At 38.7% G+C, this 23,870-nt stretch overlaps 1 protein-coding gene across 2 annotated transcripts in view; it reads left to right on the forward strand.

The window, feature by feature from the left end:
- Hdgfl3 (HDGF like 3) overlaps window positions 1–23,870 on the forward strand; it is a 71,950-nt gene that overhangs the window by 23,750 nt on the left and 24,330 nt on the right. For both annotated transcript variants that reach the window (XM_040729293.1, XM_005077841.4), the window contains exons 2-4: window positions 11,957–12,033; window positions 17,033–17,171; window positions 17,636–17,791. In XM_040729293.1, coding sequence (XP_040585227.1) covers window positions 11,957–12,033; window positions 17,033–17,171; window positions 17,636–17,791 — 372 coding nt within the window. The remainder of the gene's footprint in view (window positions 1–11,956; window positions 12,034–17,032; window positions 17,172–17,635; window positions 17,792–23,870) is intronic.

The raw sequence follows: 23,870 nt of genomic DNA on the forward strand, positions 1-23,870 counted from the left end.
TTGATAAAGATATTTAGACTTCTTCCTTTCCAATTTGTATCCCCTTGATCTCCTTCAGTTGTCTTGTTGCTCTAGCTAAGATTTCAAGTACTGTGTTGAATAGGTATGAAGAGAGTGGACAACCTTGTCTTGTTCCTGATTTTAGTGGAATTGCTTTGAGTCTCATCCCTAGCTCTTTAGCAGACTACCTGCTGAGGCTTCCCTTTCCTGCTGTCCCAATCTCAAGTGAATCACACAGATCTTTCCCTCCTAAATCACCCCCATTGCTTTATCCTAGCCCCCAACTCCAGCAGGAGCCCAAAGGCACTCTGACCAGGGAAGCAAGTAGAGGAACTGCAGATTTTCACTTCTTCCCTCAGCTCGCTCAAAACCAATAAATACCTCAATCTTATCCCCAGCTCTGCAGCAGACTACCTGCTGTGGCCTCCCCCACCCCCAATCTACAGTGGAATAAAGATTCTTTAAAATTCCAATCTTGTGTCGAATCGGAGGCTCTAAAAGCTGTCTACAGTGGGAAAAGGTATTCTATCCAGTCAGACAGAGGTTTTATTGGCTCTGTCCTTAGAAAGCTTGACTAAGAAATAGTCCTTGGCACATGTAGATCAAGAATAGTCCTTGGGACATGATATGTTGTCTAACCATTCTTTATTGAGAATTCCATGAAGCTAGTGCGAAATATCACCATTTTGTGTACCTGTGTTTTTTATTCAAAAGAAAATATAAATTTGTAATATAAATACAAAATTGTACCTACCCTACAGACGTAACTGGTAGACGTCCTCTCTGATGTTTTATGTTTAAACAAGCACGCACAGAGTTTTATTGGATTATCTTTTTTTTCAGTGTGTATCCACTTGACTTTGATAAATTACTAGCTTTTCAAGTCAGTACATAACAGATTGTGACTATATGGTCTATGAGGGCTTACAGTAATATATACTATTTAATATTTATTTATTTAACCATTTCTACCTATGCTAATGGTCTTATATTTCTTTGGGTTGGAAAGCTCCAATGAACATACTGGTTTCTTTATGTTTTCAGCCTCTTCCACAGTATAGACTGTTTGCTACAGTAGAATTGTTAGACTGTGGTGTGTTTTTTAAATTTTACAATATAGGGAATAGTACCAATTTCTTAAATATTCATAGTAACTTGCGTTACTAGTACTTGTCTGTGTTTTGTCCATTTCCCTGTGTCCAGTTTCAGACACATTTCTAGGTTAATAAACAATTCATTGAAACAACAAAAATAGCCTAACATTGTAATTCATACCTATAATCCAAGCACTTGGGATGCTGAGGCAGGAAGATTGTTAAGTTTAAGGTCAGAATGAAACCCTGTCTCTAAATAAATAAGGAAGGCAACGGTAGGGAAAACATGAGAAATGTTTTCGTAAATTTGCACTAGGAAAGGTCCTTAAGCAAGATCCAAACTCAGAAGCCACAAAGGAAAATGATTAGTAGTTTTAACAAACAAGTAATGCCTGCTTTATACAGTGACATGTGCGTGCAGTCCTAATCAGTCAGGAGGCTGACATAGGAGAACTGCAAGTTTGAGACAACCCTAAGAAACATAGGAAGAACCTATATCAAAAAAGAAATTCTGCATGTGTGAGGATACGTGTGCATATGCCACAGCATGCATAGAGATTAGAGAACAACTTTCTGGAGGCAGATCCCTCCTTTTTTTGGGGGGGGGTTTTACGAGGCAAGGTTTCTCTGTATTGTTTTGGAGGCTGTCGGTCCAGCCCGGCCTCGAACTCACAGAGATCCGCCTGCCTCTGCCTCCCGAGTGCTGGGACTAAAGGCGTGCACCACCACCGCCCGGCTAGATCCCTCCTTCTTTTGTGAGTTCCTGGAATGGAACTCATTCATGTTGCCCGGCTTGGGCAGCAGACACTTTCGCCCTCTGAGCTGTCTTCCAACCCAACCCTCACTCAGCGCTTTGTTTATCTCTACCCTTTTCAGACACACAGTACTTAGAGTTAGGACTCAACTAAAAACTTGTACCATTCAGACACTGCTGTATGTAGTGGGGTTAAAGTAGTGAGTAAAACAAAACTTCTTTAACAGATTATTTCAGTGTCAAGAGACAGATATACAAACATACATTCATATGTCAGAAAAGTGCTTAAAATGATAAAGCAGAAGGGGAAAGAATGATAGGGAAAGAAGTGGCTTTTTTTTTTTTTTAAGTAGGTTGTGAAGGTGTCTTTCTCAAGAAGCTGAACATGTATTTGAATGAAGTAAAAGAGTTGAGCATGGTCACTTCTGAGAAAAAAGATCTTGCCCAGAGAGATGCCTTAGTGTCTTTCTTTCCCTAGGCTCTGCCCCTTAGGACATCTGACCCTTCACCATATTATCACTCTCCGCCACCAACTCCCCTCTCAGAATGAATAAGCACACAACTTACTCAATTAGAGCCACGTGTGGAATACCTTGATCTCCATGTCATGATTATGTTTCCCTCATGTTGGTGCATTTTAATCACTAATTCATTCCCCCAGTGAAGGAGAAATTCCCACTGTATAGTTGTGGGGATGACTAAACACCCAATGCTGGGCAGATGTGAGAGGCAACAGATTATTAATTGCATTACTCAAAACCTGGAGTGAAGAAAAGACCATACACTACACAGGGCCAATGGTTCTACTCAGAAGCAGTGGACAGTGTAAAACAGGGATCATAGTTTCAGTAGGATCAGGTACCATTGGTTACCACAGGAGGATTTGTTTGGCTGTTAGAATAATTTCAGGGTTTGACAGACAACTGAATGTTGCTACTCAGGGCTAACAGGAGCTGTGCTACCTGCTGCTTTTGACTGGAAAAGATTCTTTGTATGAGGGGTGTATCCATGGGAACAAGTTCGGAGAGCTGTCAACTAGTCCAGTAGAGGCCCTCCTCATTATATCAGATGTTGTTGAGCTTTCAAATCTTATCATCTAGCCCGGCGGTGGTGGCGCACGCCTTTAATCCCAGCACTCGGGAGGCAGAGGCAGGCGGATCTCTGTGAGTTCGAGGCTGGGCTCGACCGACAGCCTCCAAAAAACAATACAGAGAAACCCTGTCTCGTAAAAAAACCAAAAAAAAAAAAAAAAAAAAACAAATCTAATGTTGGGTGTGGTGGTGCATGCCTTGAGTACTAACACTCTGAAGGCAGAGATAGGAGGATCTCTGAGTTTGAGGCCAGCCTGGTCTACATAGTGAGTTCCAGGCCAACCAAAGCTACATAGAGAGAGCCTGTCTCAAAAAACAAAAAACAAAACTAGTGAACTCTATGTTCAGTAAAAGACCCTATCTTGAAGGAGTAAAATGAAGCAATAGAGGAAGACACCCTGTGGCCTCCTGGCCTCTGCGTAGGTGTGCATAGTTACACACAGAGGAAAGTAATTGTGAGGAGCTAAGTGTGTAGAGCATGCCTGTAATCTCAGCACTCAGAAAGCCTAGTCAAGCAGATAATTGAGTCTGAAGCCAGTGTGGACTACCTCGTGAGAGCTACAAAGAAAAACCAAAAAACCTCAGAATTGCAATTTGTTAACATTTTCCTTTTTTTTTTTTTTTTTTGGTTTTTCGAGACAGGGTTTCTCTGTAGCTTTGGAGGCTGTCCTGGACTCGCTTTGTAGACCAGGCTGGCCTCGAACTCACAGAGATCCTCCTGCCTCTGCCTCCCGAGTGCTGGGATTAAAGGCATGCGCCACCAACGCCCGGCTAACATTTTCCTTAATTTTAAACATGTTGAAATAATACTAGCTTCACAGTAGTGTAAGAAAATTTAAAAGTTCACAAGAAAACCCCATCTTATTTATTTATTTATTTATTTGGTTTTTTGTTTGTTTTTCGAGACAAGGTTTCTCTGTATTGTTTTGGAGGCTGTCCTGGAAGTCGCTCTTGTAGACCAGACTGGCCTCAAACTCACAGAGATCCTCCTGCCTCTGCCTCCCGAGTGCTGGGATTAAAGGCATGCGCCACCAACGCCCGGCAAAAACCCCATCTTATTTTAAATAGCAAAACATCTGCTATATCACACAATAGTGATTATATTCAGCAGGCAAATGCCTGCTTTTGTGTCAACCCAGTCTGGCCTGTTCCATAATTCATTTTGACTCCTGGAATTTGATTCCTATTTTTAAAATGCTTGTGAGTTTCCAGTTTCCAGTAACAGTTTTTTTCTAAAAGGCTACATATTTAACAGTACTTAATTAAAGAATTAGGAAAACAAGCTTGCATTTATACACTTTTGCAGTCCTAATACAAAAAACCTGAAGCTTTAGAGGACTTTCATGTTAATACAACACCACAGCTCATCCACAAAAACCACAAGAGGCTGGTAAGTCTTTCAGTGTGTGTCAAAATCACCAAGATGCTTCTTAAAACACTGATTCCTGGGGAGTAAAAATACAGCTCATGTATGTGTTGGCTGGCTGTAAGATTGTTTACAATCAGCAGACTAATTTGGGAACATGTTGCAATCAGAAAATCTGGTCATCTGATTTTTTTTTAATTTTCAGAAATAAACGAGGCAAAATTCTTCACACTGAAATGACAGGGTTTTTGTTTGTTTTGCAAGACATGGTTTTTCTGTGTAACTGCTGTAGCTGTCCTGGAACTCACTCTGTAGACCAGGTTAGCCTCAAACTCATGGAGATTCGCCTGCCTCTGCCTCCCAAGAGCTGGGATTAAAGACTTGTGCCACCGACATGGGTTTCTTTGTGTAGCTTTGGCTGTCCTTGAAACAGCCCTCTAAAGTAGACTGGCCTCAAACTTACAGAGATCTGTCAGCCTCTGCCTCCTGAGTGCTGGAATTAAAGAGATGCACCATCATCACCCACACTCCGATCTTCAGGGCTTTGATTAAAAAGCAGCAGTAAAGAAATACAAGAAATTTTCTGTTTATATAATGGTAATTATAGTCCTCTGATATAAATTGTGGCAACAAAAAGGAAATTGAAAAGGGAAAATTTTTCTCCTTTTAATCCACTGATCTCACACTTAGATGTTTATATTTTTATAGTCTGTCTATAAAAATACATTCATATAATTGTAATCAATGATGAACATAAAGTATTTGTTTTTGGTCTTTTTCTTAACAAAGTCATGAGATATTTTATGATGTTAGCTTTTTATAATTTATTTGTTCTTTTAAATTTCATTTTATATTCCAACCACAGTTATCCCTCCCCCTCCCACTTTCCCCCAGCCCACTCCTCCTCATGGGCAAGAGGTTCCATGAGGAGTTAATAAAGTCTGGCTTGGACAATAGGTTGGGGAATGGTCAGGCCCCTCTCCCATGCATTAAGGCTGAGCATGGCATCCTACTATAGGGAATGGGCTCCAACAAGCTAGCTCATGCACCAAGTTTGTATTGTGGTCCTACTGCCAGGGACCCCTCAGATAGTCCAAGCTTCACAACTGTCTCCCACATATGAAGGGCCTAGTTTGGTTTCCTGGAGTCTCCACAACTGTCAGTCTAAAGTTCACAGTTTCCACGAGCTGGGTTCAGCAGTCTCTGTAGATTTCTCCACCATGATCTTGACCTCCCTTGCTCATATATTTCCTTCTCTCTCTTTTCTACTGGATTCCCAGAGCTCAGCCTGGTTCTTGGTTGTGGATCTCTGCATCCATCAATTACTGAATGAAGGCTCTATGATGATAGTTGGGGTGTTACAGAGGTGGGCCAGTTCAGGCATCCTCTCCACTATTGCATGGAGTGTTAGCTGGGTTCATCCTTGTGGATTCTTGGGAGTTACCCTAGTGCCAGGTTTCTCCCTAACCCCATAGTGGCTGTCTCTATTAAGGTATCTCTTTCATTGCTCTTCCACTGCATCACCTCCCCGCCCCAAGCATCCCATTCCCTTGTGTTCTCATTCCCCTTACCACAACCAACCAACCCTGCCCCCAGTTTACCCGGTAGAGCTTATCTAATTTCCCTTTCCAGGGTCCTCCTTGTTACCTACTTTCTCTGGAGCTGTGGATTGTATTCTGGTTATCCTTTGCTTTACATTTAATATTCACTTATGAGTGTATACATACCATGTTTGTCTTTCTGAGTCTGGGTTACCTCACTCAGGATGGCTTTTTCTAGTTCCATCGATTTGCCTGCAAATTTCATAAGGTAATCATTTTTTACAGCTTAGTAGTACTCCATTATGTAAATACACCACATTGTCCTTATCCATTCTTCCATGGAGGAACATCTAGGTTGTTTCCAGGTTCTGGCTATTAGGAATAATGCTGCTATGAACATTGTTGAGCAAGTGTCCTTGTGGTATGATTGAGTGTTCTTTGAGTATATGCCCAAGAGTAGTATGGCTGGGTCTTGAGGTGAGTTGATTCCCAGTTTTCTTAGAAACCACCATACTGATTTCTAAAATGACAAGTTTGCACTCCCACCAGCAGTGGAGGAGTGTTCCCCTGACTCCACATCTTCTCCAACATAAGCTGTCATCAGTATTTTTTATCTTAACCATTCTGGCAGGTGTAGGTTGGTATCTTAGAGTCATTTTGATTTGTATTTCACTGATGACTAAGGATGTTGTGCACTTCTTTAAATGTCTTTTGGCCATCTGAGATTCTTCTGGTGAGAATTCTGCATTTTTAAATTGGATTATTTTGTATTTTGATGTCTAGTTTCTTGAGTTCTTTATATATTTTGAAGATCAGCCCTTGGTGAGATATGGGGGTGGTGAACATCTTTTTCTATTCTGTAGGCTGTCATTTTTGTCTAATTAACAGTGTCTTTGCCTTACAGAAGCTTTTCAGTTTTAGGAGGTCCCATTTATTAATTGTTCTCAGTGTCTATGCTACTGGTGTTACATTTAGGAAGTGGTCTAATGTGCCAGTGTGTTCAAGACTTCTTCTCTTTCTCTTCTTTCGGGTTCAACATAGCTGGATTTATGTTGAGATCCTTGAGCTACTTGAATTTGAGTTTTGTGCTTGGCAGTAGATGTGGATCTATTTACAATCTTCTATATGTTGACTTCCAATTAAACCAGCACCATTTGCTAAAGAAGTTTTCCTTCTTCTGTTGTACCATTTTGGCTTCTTTGTCAAAAATCAGTTGTTCATAGGTATGTGGATTAATGTCAGGGTCTCTGATTTGATTTCATTGGTTCATATGTCTTTTTTATGCCAATATCAAGCTGTTTTTACTACTATAGCTCTATAGTAGAGTTTGAAGTCAGGGATGATGATGCCTCTGGAAGTTCCTTTATTGTATAGGATTGTTTTTGGCTATTCTGGGTTTTTTGTTTTTCTATATGAAGTTGAGTATTGTTCTTTCAAGGTCTGTGAAGAATTGTGTTGGGATTTCGATGGGGATTGCATTGAATCTGTAGATTGCTTTTAGTAAGATTGCTGTTTTTAATATGTTAACCCTACCTATCCAAAAGCATGGAAGATCTTTCCATTTTCTGATATCTTCTTCAATTTCTTTCTCTAGGGACTTAAAGTTCTTGTATACAGGCCTATCTTACTGATTTCAGCCTTCAATTTGTTTATTTCCTGTTGTCTCCTCCTCCAGGGTGAGTTTGCTTCTTTTTGTTCTAGAGCTTTCAGGTGTTCTGTTAATTTGCTGGTGTGGAATTTCTCCAACTTCTTTATGTAGGCACTTAGTGCTGTGAACTTTCCTCTTAGCACTGCTTTCAGGGTGTCCCGTAAGTTTGGGTATGGTTTTTTGTTTTGGTTTGGTTTTTTGGTTTTTTCGTTTTGTTTTGTTTTGTTTTGTTTCCGAGTAAGGGTTTCTCTGTACTTTTTTGGAGGCTGTCCTGGAGCTCCCTCTGTAGACTAGGCTGGCCTTGAACTCACAGAGATTCGCCTGCCTCTGCCTACCGAGTGCTGGGATTAAAGGCATGCGCCACCAATGCCTGGCAAGTTTGGGTATGTTGTACATTCATTTTCATTGAATTCTAGGACATCTTTAACTTCTTTATTTCTTCTTTGACCCAGGGGTGATTTACTTCAGCATTATTCCATTTCCATGAGTTTGTAAACCTTTTGAATTTGTGTTGTTGAATTCTAGCTTTAGGCTATGGTGACCCGATAAGATACATGGGATTATCCCTATTTTTTTTGTATCTGTTGAGATTTGCTTTGTGACCGAGTATGTGGTCAATTTTAGAGAAGGTTCCATGGGATGCTGAGCAGAAGGGTATATTCCTTTGGGTGGAATGTTCTGTAGATGTCTGTTAAGCCCATTTGAGTCATAACATCTGTTAGATCCCTTGTTTCTCTGTTAATTTTCTGTCTGTCAGACCTGTCTACTGGTGAGAGTGGGTTATTGAAGTCTCCTATTATTAGTGTGTGGGGTTTGATGTGTGATTTAAGCTTTAGTAATGTTTCTTTTTACAAATGTGGGTGTCCTTGTATTGGGGCATGTATGTTCAGTATTGGTACTTCTTCTTGATGGGATTTTCCTGTGATAAATATTAAATGTCCCTCATCATCCCTTTTGATTACCTTTAGTTTGAAGTCTATTTTGTTAGGTATTACACCAGCTTGCTTTTTAAGTTCATTTGATTGGAAAGTCTTTTCCCAGCCCTTTACTCTGAGGTAATGTCTGTCTTTGAAATTGAGGTAGGTTTCTTGTATGCAGCAGATGGATGGATACTACTTTCGTATCTATTCTGTTAGCCTGTGTCTTTTTATAGGTAAGTTGAGTTCATCCATATTAAGTGATTTCATGACCAGTAATTGTTAATTCCTGTTATTTTTTGGTAGTGGTGTGTGTATGGTTCCCTCTTTTAGAATTTTGTAGTGTGGGATCACCTATTGCTTGTGCTTTCCTGGGTACCTCCAACCTCCTTGGGTTGGAGTTTTCCTTATAGTGCTTTTCGTAGGGGTGAATTTGTGGATGGGTATTGTTTAAATCTGGTTTTGTCATGAAATATCATGTTTTCTCGGTCTGTGGTGATTGAAAGTTTTGCTGGGTATAGTAGTTTGGGTTGGCATCCATGGTCTCTTAAAGTCTGCATGTCTGTCTGTCCAGGACCCTCTGGCTTTGAGAAATCAGGTGTTATTCTGATGGGTCTGCCTTTATATGTTACTTGACCTTTTTTCTTTGCAGAAAGGACTTTTTTTTTCTTTCTTTCTTTCTTTTTTTTTTTTTTTTGTCCAGTCTGTTTGGTGTTCTGTAAACTTCTGTGAGCTTCTTGTGTCTTCATAGGCATTTCCTTCTTTAGGTTGGGAAAGTTTTCTTCTATGATTTTCTTGAATATCTTTTCTGTGCCTTTGAGCTGGTATTCTTCTTCTATTCCTGTTATTCTTAGGTTTGGTCTTTTCATGGTGTCCCAAATTTCCTGGATGTTTTGTGTTATGACTTTGTTGGCTTTAATGTTTTCTTTGACCGATGAATTTTTCTCTATTGTATCTTCAATGCCTGAGATTTTCTCTTCCATCTCTTGGATTCTGTTGGTTATGCTTACATCGGTAATTCCTGTTCATTTACCCGATTTTCCATTTCCAGAATTCCCTCAGTTTGTGTTTTCTTTATTGCCTCTATTTCAATTTTCAAGTCTTGGACTTGTTTGATTTTTTTTCTTATTTTTCTTGGCTTTCTTTAAGGGACTTACTGATTTCTTCCAATTTTTTCTTTTCCTCCATTTCTTCAAGGGAATTTTTCATTTCTTCTTTAAGGGCCTCTATCATCTTCATAAAGTTATTTTTAAGGTTTTCTTCCTTGTTGGGATCTTCGTTGGGATATTCAGGTTCTGGTGTTGCCACATTGCTCTTTAGGTTGTTGAATGTATTCTTGCATTGGTGCCTGCCCATCTCATCCTCCAGTCCGTGCAGACAGTGTCTGACTCTTGATCTGATCCGTGGAGACAGTGCTTGCGTCTCAGGGAGCTGCTGAGGTCACAGGGGATGGGTGGGTTGGGGATCGGAGTGGGACTTGTAGATTACAGGGTTTGGGAGGGGGGTGTAGCCTGCCTGCTGACTGATTAGTAAGGCTCATGATCTTAGATTTTTTTTTTTACCATATGATAACAAAGATTGATAACCACTATTTGTCATACTTAGATAAGTGAATTAGTCAGTTTGTGGGTGGGTGCTAAAAGTCCAAACAGCATGTCACTAGTTCCCTTCATCACATCACATGAATAGTAGCATAATGGTAGAAATGTATCAAGAGGGAAACACTTCATAGAAAGATAGAAAATGACAGAGTAATTTAGGAGTTGAGCTCTGGCTTTGATAAAAACTACTCAGGGATCCTATAAGAACTGCTATAATCTCTTCCCAGGACAACCTCCCAGTAGCTTCCAGTAGAAGTATTACTACTTCATATCCCTCCACTGGGGAACCAAGCTTCCAACAGATGAACTATTGAGGGGGTACTCTCAGACCATATTTAAACAATAATATTAGGGATAAAATTTTAAATATGATATAGCGCCTTTAGGGGCTCATGAAATGACTATTGGTAGGGAAACATGAGAGCCCGAGTTCAGATCCTAGTGTAGTAAAAACAGGCAGATCCCTGCAGCTTATTGGCTGTCCAGCCTGGTGGAATCAGTAAGCTTCAGGTTCAGGGAGAGGCCATGTTTCAAAAAATAAAGGTTAAAAACAATTGAAGAAAGGCACCTGCTGTCTGCCTCAGGCCTCCACATTCATGCACATGCATGCGTACAAACAAGATATAGCCCCTAGAAAGTCTTATAGGCTAATGGTAATAATAACTATATCATTTATTTATTGAGCACCTAGTGTTAGGAATTCTAAACTTCCTTTCATATATAGTCACTGTAACAATATGTGTCATGTGAAGAAATGAAGAAACTACAGTTGAGTAATTAGCCCAAGATCATACAGCTAGTAAGTTATGGTCATGACTTGTACCCATATTTAGCTTCCAGAGAAAAGCATGGCCAACAGGTAGATTTACCATGTTAATCTTAACTTTTAGAGCCTCTCATTTGTGAATGCAGGGGTTGAACTCTTCAGGGTAGAATGGGAAAGCTCTATTGTAACTAGAAACCACTTCTAGGTAAGCATTTTGGGAAATGTTGATGCTTCTTGTAGCTTATTTTGTTATTATAAACAAATATTCATTTTGTAATTAAACAATATATGTCTCTGAAAAATGGGAAGTTGAGCTATCAGAGATGACTGTGAAAGAAAATAGCATGCTGGTGCTTATCTGTAACCCCAGCACTCGGGAGACAGAGGCTAGGGGACTGCAAGTTGCCAGACAGCCTGGGATACAAAGTGAGTTTCAGGCCAGCCCGAGTTACAATATGAAACCATGTCTCAAATTAAAAAGTAGTGTGCTTATAAATAATTCCATATCATGTTGAATCATGATATGAAGAGAAGAATGACCATTTCTTGGGATGTTCTAAGGAATTTGGACCTTATTCTATCTGAATGAAGTTTTCAACCTCAGTGGTTGAAAAATCTTGAACATAGATCTTGAAAAGATCTGACTAATCTTTATTTTTTTAAAACCCCAAAAATGGTTCAGATACATAACTAGGAATGGTATAAAAAGCTATAGAATATGGAACATAGAAATGAAATAATAAATGTGTATCTTTAAGGCTTACATGGATGGAGAGAGAAACATCATGGTCCAGACCAATGATTACATAATAATGCATTATTAGTTCTCATAAATCCTATGTTGAGACATACTCTAGGGACATATGTTTGTCATTGCTTTTAAAAAGGACAGCTTTTGTTTCTCTGTTTTTTATTTCATTAAAACAGATTTCCAGGAGTAATTCTGTTGAGTCAAAAGAAATAAGTAGTTTGTCCTCAATAAATTGTTATAGTGTATATAACCATTTTACACTTTTCAGTATGCCAAATAGGATGTTTAGAATAATTTTTGCTAGATTTGAGGAAAAAACTTAGAATTTTATTACACTAATATTATTTTGAAGTTGGCCATAAATTATCAAAATTATGTTTATATTGTATTTACAGCATTATTTCATAACTTAATTTATCTTTAATAGATTGATGAACTCCCAGAGGGAGCTGTGAAGCCTCCAGCCAACAAGTATCCTATCTTCTTTTTTGGTACCCATGAAACGTAAGTTAACAAAATAGCTTAAAGTTTTAACAGCTCTAATTTGATTCCACTAGAATATATACTTATACATGATCTATACTATTTTATATGTTGTTAAGTCATTAACCCACTTACAATGTAACCAAACTTAACACTTTTTATTACTGTAAGGTGTATTATTTATTTTTGCATGTTGTAACAAAAACTATAACAGAAGCAACTTTAGGAAGAAAATATTTCTTTTGCCTCGTGGCTTCAGGGGATTTCAGTTCATTATAGCAGGGAAGGCATAGTGGAGTCTGTGTCAGCAAGAATATTTCGTGATAGGTTTTTACATGGCAGACTAGAACATGTAGAAAAAGACACGGGGCAGACATGGGTATAGATTAAAAGGTGTGTTTCTAATGACCTATCTTTCAGGCCTCACCTCATAAGACTCCACAACTTCCCAAATTAGCATCACCATCTGGGAACTAAATGTTCAAACGTATGAGCAGGGGAGAGGGGGCATTTCAAATTCAAACCATAAAATAAGTTTATTCATCGAAATCTTGATTACTGAAAGTACATCTTTGCTTTGAATGCCATTTCTGTTTCTATTCTAAGAATTGGTTATCAACCCAAGGTCTCCTTTCAGGACATTTGAAAAGTCCTACAGTGATTGACTTAACACTCCCAGTTACCCCTTCTGGAACTCTGTATATGTCCCTGTTAGAGAAGCTTCTTCCACTCATTTTTTATAGGACAAATTTATGTTCTCCCAAGCTCTTCCAGCATTAGACCTATAGCACATTACTGCCTTTCTAAGGTTTTCTAATTATGTTTGTTATATATAGATTCAAGTAATGTAGGCATTTATTTATTTATTTTCAATAATACAGAAGTGGGCACAGGTCAGGGTAGATAGACAGATTTGCTATCTATCCAGCAAATTCAGCACCCTCTCTCAGACCCTGCCATTCCTTGTTTGCTTGTTTGTGAGATCCTTGCTGTGTAGACCAGATTGACCTTGTACTCACAGAAATCCCCCTGCTTCTCCTAAGTGCTGAGGTTAAAGTCATTTGCCTTCACACACAGCTTGTTTGCTTATTTTTAAATATTAACATGCTTCAGTTGTACAGGTGCATCTTCTAGGGAAAGGGAAGGAGAGAAGAGTGAAAAACAAGAACGCCTTGTAAGGAAATGGCAAGAAAGGTCCATAGATCCCTTGCGCTTGTAGTCATTCCATTGACAAGAATTTGGTCACGGGGCCACACACTGCTAATAGGAGAGAAGTAATCTGTTAATGAAAAAAGAAGAGATGACATTAGGGGATAATTGACAGTCTTGCCACACCCTGACTGTACATTTTCATTTAAATGTTAGCAGAGTTTGGTGTGAATCTTAGCTTGCTGCTTCTCCCGTTCTGCCATCACTTCATTCAGATCTTACAAGCACCAGGATAAAGTCCTGAAGACAGATTATTTTCTTATGTGAGAGATAGTGTGTATCTTTCAGGAAATAAATGTTTTGTGAGGGCTTTTTGGTATTGTTTTGAGTTTGTTTTAGCTTAGTTTTGTGGTTGTTTGTGCAGAGTTTTTGTGTCTGTCTGTGTCTGTGTGCATGTGTGCCTGTATGCATGCGTGTGTGTTGCTGGATAGCTGCAATCCTCAAGGAGGCAAGAACTCTACAGCTAAGCTAAACCCAAGCCCAATTTTCATCTAATAAATACTGTGTATGTGCTATTTCTTAGATTGCTAGAAAACTTAGAGTACATGTTTTACCTGTAAGTACATAATGCTTTACAATACGTATTTTATTTATCTCACTCCAGACCTTATTTTATGTGCATATCATTGTTTTGATTTTTCCTTAGAATAACCTGTTCCAAATTATCTGGTTACATTTTTGGGACAAGGCAGAAGTTAATTTAAAAAAGAAATCACACCACTACTGTATGCACCACTTACTAACATTATGTGTTTACTTTTGTTCCCTCGGTAAGTATTTGTCTTGTAAGGCATTCTGTAAGTCACTGGAAGTAGAGAGGTGCCCTTAAAGACTTTGCCAGCTGTCACATACAAACTTGAGACAGCTTAGCCCAGTTATTTCTCTGCATATATGGATCAATGATAGTAGAAGCTCAAAAGCCAGAGTAATAATGTCTGTCACAGTGTCCTTTTTTTCTCATATTCAAGTTGTTCATCAAATAAGATTTCAACCTACCCACCCCTCAAATTTTATTCTTGGTTTTGTGTTTTGAGCATATTCACTGCCCCTCCCCAACTCTTCCTGGACCCATACCTCCTTCCCTATTACTCAACTTTGTGTTTTTTCTTTTTAAACCATCAAGACCAATTTCTGCTTGGAAATATTCTTGGATGCATGGTGTCTTAGTTAGGGTTTCTATTGCTGTGAAGAGGCACCATGACCATGGCAACTTCATAAAGGAAGAATATTTAACTGGAGTGGCTTACATTTTCAGAGGTTTAATCCATTATTGTCATGGTATGACATGGTGGCATGCAGGCTGGAGAAGTACCCAAGTGTCCACACTGGGTGTGGCTTAAGCATATGTGAGACCTCAAGACTGCCTCCACAATAACATACTTCCTCCAACAAGGCCACACCTCCTAATAGTACCACCCCCATTAGGGGCCATTTTCTTTGAAACCACCACATGTGGTCTTCCTGGATTATGGTTGACTACCAGATTACATTCTTAGATAAAACTGTCTTTCCTTCTCCCTTATGAACAGGATCTCACATAGCCCAGTATGGGCTTAAACTCCTGCCTCTGCCTCCTGTGTGCATTATAAGTGTATAACAACACACAGTATAAACAGAGTTGTTAGTAATTTTTATCAGTTGGACAGTGTGAGAGATCATTGTTATATCCAGTCATAAAATGAAATTTATGAATTATTTTAGCATGTTGACTGAAAGGTTTCAGTATTATCTTTTGCTGATTTCTAAATTCCTGTCTCTAGCTCCATAGTTTTCTTTAATCTCCAGAACCATCTTTCCAACTCCCTACTTGATATCTTCTTTTGAGTGTCTTAACTTGGATTTGTGATTTTATACCTAACAATGAGCTTCATTCCAAATCTTTTCCTTAAAAAGAAAAATCATGACATTTCAGTAAATAACAACTCCAGCTTCCTTATTTCTCATTCTGAAACCCTAAAGATATACTCAAATTCAGCTTCTCCATCAAAGGTTCTTTCCTAAGAATGAATTCTGGATTTGACTGTTTCTTCATTACTTTATTTTAGTAACCTTCTGTTACTTCTTGCTTACATCCTAGTACCTAACCTTCGCTTGCTTTCCAACATAACAGCCAAACGATGCTATTAACACATCTCAGAACCTTTTGTGGCTTCCCCTATTAATTAAACTTTGCAGTGAGCTCCAAGGCCCTAAATAATCTTTAACTAACCTGTTACCTCTCTAACTTTATCCATAATCGTTTATTGTTGCTAGTTTCATTCTAGCTGCACTGACCTCTTTTGTGTTTCTTAGACACATAGTTCTTTCCCAGGCAACAGCACAGCTGATTCCTTCACCTCCTTTACTTGGATGTTCAATTTCTGGTGATACATTCTCTAATCTTTAAAGCTAAAATTGTAGAAGTCATCCCTAGTCTATCCATCTGGGATGGCTAGTTTGGATTGCCAACTAGACTCACCAGGGAAAGAGTTTCATTGAGAGATTATCTAGAGTAAGTTGTCTTGTGGGTATGTCTGGGAGGGGTTTTCTGAATTGGTTATTTGAGCTAGAAAGACCCACCCACTGTGAGATCATTATTCCCTAAGATGGATTCTGACTATAAGAGTGGAGTGAGTTGCCAGGCGTTGGTTTGGCACGCCTTTAATCCCAGCACTCGGGAGGCAGAGGCAGGTGGATCTCTGTGAGTTCGAGGCCAGCCTGATTGATCTACAGAGCTAGTTCCAGGACAGCCTCCAAAACAATACAGAGAAACCCTGTCTCAAAAAAAAAAAAAAAAGAGTGGAGTGAGTTGAGCATCATTGTGCATGTATTAATCCTTTGCTCTCTGCTCAACACTGTGGATGTGATGTATCTCGCTGCTTCAGATCCCTTGCCTTCCCTACAGTGATGGATGATAACCTCAATTGTAAGTCAAATAACCCTCCCTTCCTTAAGTTGCTTTGTCAGGGTGTTTTATCATAGCAGCAGGAAAAGAAATGAAGACAAGAAATATGTATTTTGTTTACATTTTAATTGTTCTACTCTCAGCACTACTATCAGCACCTAGGCTTCCTGAAGGCAGCAATGGATGTTCCATAATCTTTGTGAAATTCCCAACACCATTACAACAATGCCTGACACATTATAGGTGTTTAACTGATATTTGTTAAATTCATAGGTAAAACTTTCATTTGAAATGTCTCAAATTTCACTCACAAATAATGTGTTAATGATTTTTTAGAGTGCCCCACTCTGCTAGCTACAGAATTTAACTACTTTTTAATGCTTACCATTAATTTAGTTAAGAAAGATTTAAATTAGATATGATTCTGTTTACTTTGCTACTTCTGGGTTGTCATTTCCCCTCCCTCTTACCCAATTTACAGAAATAATATTGACTAATTATTCTAAAGTAGTATACAGAATTGAATCATTTTTATTTCAGTATTTGAATTCCTATTGTGTCTCACAAACTCTTACCTACAGTAAGATTAACATAAATACTAGCTTAAAATGATGATTGAAACAATCAAAGTAAATAACTCTAATTCTACCTGTGTAACTAGAAAACAATTTTAAACAAAGCATATTGGTAATATTAATGTAAAGTCAAAATTGTACAGTCTAGAGTTGCTGGCTTTACATACTCCATTTTTATTGCTTTGAAATATGTTTCTAAAGCATCTTGTGATATGTGCTCAACCCACAGGGTTTATATATTCTTTAAATATGTTTATTGTAATGTGCTTTGACATCATATTTGATCCTGATATTTAAAATACCTGTGTTTGAAGGTCAGCATGTCAGTTCTATTTCTGATCTATCTCTGCAGTGCATTTCTAGGTCCTAAAGACCTTTTCCCATATAAGGAATACAAAGACAAGTTTGGGAAGTCAAACAAACGGAAAGGATTTAATGAAGGATTATGGGAAATTGAAAATAACCCAGGAGTGAAATTTACTGGGTACCAGGTAATAGTTTGCATCACAGTCTCTTATACTCTGATTCCTTGCTTTTAACTCTTATGCATCTTTGTAAAATGTTCTTCATGTTATTACTTCCATTCATTTGACGTCAGAGTTCTTCTTTGGCAATAGCAGCATTTTTTTTTTCTATTAAGTACCAACTCTTGCCCAGAAGAGTCTGAGTAAGTGGCCATTGAAAAATTGACTTTGGCAGCCATTTGGTTCATTAATTGAATCAAGATTTCACATGCTACTGAGGTTAGCTTCAAATTGTTGACTACAAGCAACCCTCCTACCTCAGCCTCTCAAGTAGCAGGAATTAGAAATGTGTGCCACTATGCCTGGCTGTCATAGTCCTTTATTTTGAAAATATTAAAAGTAGGCCAAAGTCTTTGAAATTGAAACAGAGTGTGTTTCCACAGTTTGTGTTCTTCTTTTTCAAACTGTAATTGGCTAATTTTTTCCCTTAGACAATTCAGCAACAGAGCTCTTCAGAGACTGAGGGAGAAGGTGGAAACCCTGCAGATGCGAGCAGTGAGGAAGAAGGTGATAGAGTAGAAGATGGAAAAGGCAAAAGGAAGAATGAAAAAGGAGGCTCAAAACGGAAAAAGTCCTACACTTCAAAGGTCACTGACAACCTCCCTCCTGATTGTAGTGTTTCATGCATATTCACTGAAGGTTTTCAAATTGGGTGGGAGGTATAGCTCCTTGGCAAAGTGCTTGCCTAGAACATGTGATTCAGCCTTACCCCTCCCCCAACACTACAAACTTTAGAGGCAGTAGTCTACCAGAGAGAAAGACAGAAAGCCTGAGGTAGGGAAACTGCTACTGGCTCTTCAAGGCTGATCTGCCCTGAAAGTACTACATGCTTAGTTGAAGAAGGAAGGTGATAAGCATATAGGCTGTGCCAGACACTGAGTTGAACTAGGCATGCAGAAGTGAGGAAATCTGACTCCATAAAAAGGGAAAGGGGGCAGAATAAACAAGTAAATAAACAAATGTAAATTGTGAAAGGAGTTAAGAGGCAAATGAATGAAAACAGTAGAAAAATGAAGGTGAAGTTTATGCTGAGACTTGAAAGAAGGGTATGGAAGGGGAGCCATGCGTGACAGAAGGAAGGAAGCAGCAAGAAAACTGAGAGGAGGAGGTCTCACATGTACCTGAACTCAGCACAGGTGCCCCTAGATCTTTATACAGGAAAATGCTGAGTAGTGCAGACTTGTAAGGTGTATTAATGAGTTTAGATTTTATTTCAAATGTAGCAGCAATGACATGATGGTAGATTTACAAATGGAAATAGTAGGTTTGCCATACAGTATTTTAGATATGCTGTCAAAAAAAGGAATTCATGAGATTTGTAAAAACTTTCTGTCCTTTAGAAACTAAAAGTGAGATAAATGGATCCTTGAAGACCTAAGATTGGTTTAGAATTCAGTAGAGACTGTCACATGATTGAATACTTGAAGAAATTATTTCTGCTTTGATTCTTGTGTTTATTCACTGAGAAAACAAGTACCAAGAGCTTCTCAGACTATTAAAATTTTACTTTGGCAATTGTTAAAACCCACCTTGCTGACGTATAGGTAAAATTGTATCCATGTATTGTTAATTTCCTATGTACCTGGTTGTGTTATGTACTGTGTACCTTATTGATTACTAACATGATTTCAGGGGCTGGAGAGATGGCTCAGTAGGTAAATTGCTTACTACACAAGCATCTGAATCAAGTTTAGATAACCTAGCACCCGCCTAAAGTCTGGACCCCTATGGCTGTAACTCTGAGCTGATAGGGTAGGTGACACAGGATGATCCCTGGAAGGGTCTTTCTGGTCAGCCAGGCTAGCCCAGTGAGGGAACTCCAGGTTCAATAAGAGACCCTACCTAAAAATACAAAGTAGATTCAGGCCCTTTGAGGCTGTTGTGTTCTGTATACATATAGGCAACACTAAGTGGATCCAATAGGTATTAAATTTAAAAAAAAAAAATAGCCGGGCGTTGGTGGCGCACGCCTTTAATCCCAGCACTCGGGAGGCAGAGGCAGGCGGATCTCTGTGAGTTTGAGACCAGCCTGGACTACCAAGCAAGTTCCAGGACAGCCTCCAAAGCCACAGAGAAACCCTGTCTCGAAAAAAAAAAATTAAAAAAAAATAAAAAGCATATGCAGTTAGGAGGGGGAAATAGTAGGAGGGGTAAAGGAGGAGTGGGACACACGCACGCGTGCACACACACATATACCACAATAAGCAAACAAACAAAAATGATTGTCCTTGATGGGGATAAAGTTTATAAATGATAAGAATTTCCCTTCTCAGAATATTTCTTCCATTGCAGTTACTTTTAAGCTGAATTTCTTTTAGCATTTGGGTTTCACTTAAACATCCTTTTGAGTTATTTTTACTTAATTGATTGCCTGCTGAGCTTGTGTGGAATGCGTTTGCAACCCTAAATTATGTAAAAGCTACATAAGACTTTGAAGATTTTAACAATGGATATGTTACCTTTAAATGTCACTATTTCGTTGCATGTTTCAAAGATCAACAGTACCCAGACTCATAGCTAGGATAGAGTTAACATTTTACAGCAGTGAAGGTGAGGGCTAAAGTTTATCTGTTAAAAGGATGATTTAATTTTAATCAAATGGAATTAATTTTTATTTAATTGCAACTTTCATAATCACTTAAGAACTGTGTTTAATTTTTTTAGCTTTTTTATTTAAATTAGAAACAATCTCATTTTATATATCAATCCTAATTCCCTCTCCCTCCCATTCTCCCATGCCCTCCACTGATCCCCCCCCACACATCCCATCCCTCTTTTGCTCCATAGAAAGAGTGAGGCCCTCTATGAAGGAATCATCAAAGTCAGTCACATCATTTGGGGTAGAGCCTAGGCCCTACCCCCATGTGTCTAGGCTGAGAGAGTATCCCTCTATGGGGAATGGGCTCCCAGTGACCATTCATACACTAGGTATAAATGCTGTTCATTACCAAGGGCCCCATAGACTGCCCAGGTCTCCTAACTGACAACCACATACAGGGGGCCCGGTTCTGTCCTATGCTAGTTTCCAAGCTGTCAGTCTGGGGTCCATGACCCCTTGTTCAGGTCAGCTGTTTCTGTGGGTTTTCCCAGCATGGTTTTGACTCCTTTCTATGTTTAATTTTTTTGTTGTTGCTGATTTTACACACTGCTAGGAATTAAACTCAAGATCTTGTGCATGCTAGGCAAGTACTCTACCATCTGAGCTACTACCCAGCCCAGAATTCTTTCTTTTTTATATGCATTTATGTATTGAAGTGGAGGTAGGGTGCTTGGGTTTATTTGGTTGGTTGGTTTTTGTTGGGGTTTTTTTGGTTTTGGTTTTGGTTTCCTTGTAGGGGTCTATCTCTGTAATCCAGACTAGCCTAAAACTCTATTTATATCAGACTAGCCTTGAACGCATGGTAGTCTTCCTGCCTCAACCTCCTAGATGATGAGATTACAGGTATGAGCCAAGAAGCCCAGTCAGACTGTAGCTTTTTGGTGTTAATATCACATAGTCTCAAGCTTTCACATGTATCAGAATCCTGTGAAATGCTGTTGACATGCCTTAAGATCTGTTTGAGAACTTTTAGGAAAGGACAGGGAATCCAGTTTATAAGTCTGTTGATATGGAAATGACGCTTGGAGAAGCACCTCCTACTATAACCCGATTATTACCCTGTCTGGATTCCCAGTGTTTTCTTTTTGTTGAATATGGTGAATTTCTCTTAAAGTTGAATAGTCTGCCTTTGCACTTAAAAACTGGTAATCTTTAAACCTGTAACATCTCAGGTAAAGGGATTGTCTTTTACATAATTTCATTTACCTGTGAGGGGGAAAGGAAATTCAATAATCAAAACAAAAAGCCAAAGTACAGCTGATCTGAGGAAAATCATACATCGTTTTTAACAGCAAGTGTGTAGCTGATTCATGTTAAGCAAGCACTAACAGATACTGGGAAAATGTAGATTAAAAGTATTGTGTAAGCAAATGATTAACAGTGGCTTATTAGATCTTTACAACAAATTAAACTAGTAAAGATGCTAAAAGAGCAATAATTTTAGTTAACAAAGCAACAGTTAGATATAAAACCAATTCAGACCACACTGACAAAACAGGTGATAAACACCAATTTAAAAGAAACTTACAGGAATTATGATATGAAGAGCTTTACAAAGTTAGTTTGGCAGCCAGATTTCTTGCAAATAAATATTGTCACTCATTAGTAAAAGTCTAATAATGCCCTAGTTCCCATTAGTGTGATACTTGGTATTGTATCATGCCAAGTTTTGAGAAGCATAAACTCAGGGTTACTCACAAACACTCAGCACAAGCAATGTAGATTATGATGTTGTACATTAGGCTAACAGTGTCGGGTCAGGACTGTTATTTGAGTATAACCAGATAATACATTTCAACTGTTGCATAATATTTACTAGAGTAAAAAAGTTACTTTTATACTGTTATATGGGATCTTTAGCTGAACATGCTCCAAACTTTGTAAATAAATCAGTTTTTAATCTAAAAGGTAAAATTAATAACATTTTAAACTAACATTTTGGATGTGGTTGGTAGTTTTAATCAAGTAAAACAAGTAATCTAATTATATGTTCTGTTATGTAACTAGATATTTCTCTTTGTAGTTTAGATTTATTTCATGTGTGTGTTGCATGCATATATGTAATTACAACGCATGTGTGTATTGCCTACAGAGACCAGAATGAGGCATTGGATCCACTGGAACTGGAGTTATGAGTGGTTATTTACCACCATATCAGTGATGGGAACTGAACCAGGTCCTCTGCAAGTAAGCTCTTTTAACCACCGAGCCACCTCTCTGACCAATCTTTGCATTTACAAAAATGGATTATGTATGTAAGGGGCTGGAGAGATGACTCAGAAGTTAAAAGCACTTACTGTTTTTATAGAGGGCCAGAGTTTGATTCTCATCACTCTCATCAGGCTGCTCACAACTGCCTATACCTGCCCCTGTACACACACACACACACACACACACACACACACACACACACAAATAAATAAAATGATTTTTAAAAACTGATTGTATGGTGGGGCTCCAGTTTACTAATTCATTTCTAGAAGGCCAAAACAATGATTTGGTTTAGTTAGTTTACATTAGTTTTTGTTTTTAAGATACTTGAAGATTGATTGCCGGGTGTTGGTGCCACACATCTTTAATCCCAGCACTCAGGAGGCAGACGCAGGTGGATCTCTGTGAGTTCGAGACCACAGTTCGAGCCTGGTCTACAGAGCGAGTTCCAGGACAGCCTCCAAAGCCACAGAGAAACACTGTCTTGAAAAAGGCAAAAAAAAAATGTTACTTGAAGATTGATTAAAAATTATTTCCCCTCTCCTCTCTTTTTTTTCCCCTCTAGAAAAATGGCCTCAGTAGCCCAGGTTGGTCTGAAACTCATTATGTAGCCCAGTGATGCCCTTGAACTTGTGATCCTCCTTCTTCTACCTCCCGAGGGCTGGGTTACAGATATTCCCATTCATGCCCGGTATATATAGTGCTGGTGACCAAACCCAGAGTTTCCTGCATGCTAGTCAAGCACTGCTAACTGAGCTACAATCACAGCCCTTAAATCTTGAGAGAAATATGGATTTAACAGATAAAAGGGCAAGGAGGTCAAGTTCAAAATATGTTGACTGCATTTGAACAAGCAGCTTAGCTTCATGTTTTCTACCTAGTGGTCATTCACACAAGCCCATTAGTCATTGTTTATTGTTTATATGATTAAACTTGCTTTTTACTTTTTTAAAAAAAAGCTTGTTAAGAACAGCCATCATACTGACTCAGTTGGTAACTGCACTTGCCACCAAGCCTGATGACCTGATTTAGACTCAGGAACTACATGCTGGAAGGAGAAACTGGCTCTCACAAGATGTTCTCTGACTTCCACACATGCCATGGCAAGTGCATACACCATACAAATGCGTAATTCTAAAAAATTCAAAAAAGTCTTTTAAAGGAAATGTTAAAAATGCTAACATCTCACCATTATAAGTAAGACACACAATTGAATCTGTCTTTTTCTAACTTTAGTACTGTTTTGCCAAGCGACTTTTGCTGCAAACTGTAATTTGATTTCAAATGCGAGATGACAAAGAAAATGGATTGGTTCACCAGTATATCCTTAGTGTCTAAGTAATTATCCATAGTTTAAAGATAAATTGCTTATGTTGTGCTATGATGCAAAAGCTTTGTTAGGGTCTTTCTATGTGTGTCCCTAGCCAAAGAGCTGCAAGAGGTATTCTACCTTTGATTCTCTGCACCTTGGTTTCTATTACTATAATGTGACTTTCAGTTCTCATGTCTCTTAAGGTAGTAGGTACTCACCCAGTTGTATTTAGTCATACTGTGGGTATCTGATTAGTTAAGGTTTTTTGTTTGTTTGGTTGGTTTTGGTTTTGGTTTTGGTTTTTTGAGACAGGGTTTCTCTGTGTAGCTTTGTAGACCAGGCTGACATCAAACTCACAGAGATCCGTTTGCCTCTGCTTCCCAAGTGCTGGAATTGAAGGCGTGCACCACCACCGCCCAACCTATAGTCTAGTTTTTAATATCACATTTCTTGCAAGAATCAGGTGGTCGTCTTCCTTTCCAGCTAGTTAATTGAGGCCCAGAGAAGTAAAATGCGTTGTCCAGCATCACCTACCCAGCCTTGG

This window comes from Mesocricetus auratus, unplaced genomic scaffold (genome assembly GCF_017639785.1).
Source record: "Mesocricetus auratus isolate SY011 unplaced genomic scaffold, BCM_Maur_2.0 Super-Scaffold_4256, whole genome shotgun sequence".
Taxonomy (NCBI): domain Eukaryota; kingdom Metazoa; phylum Chordata; class Mammalia; order Rodentia; family Cricetidae; genus Mesocricetus; species Mesocricetus auratus.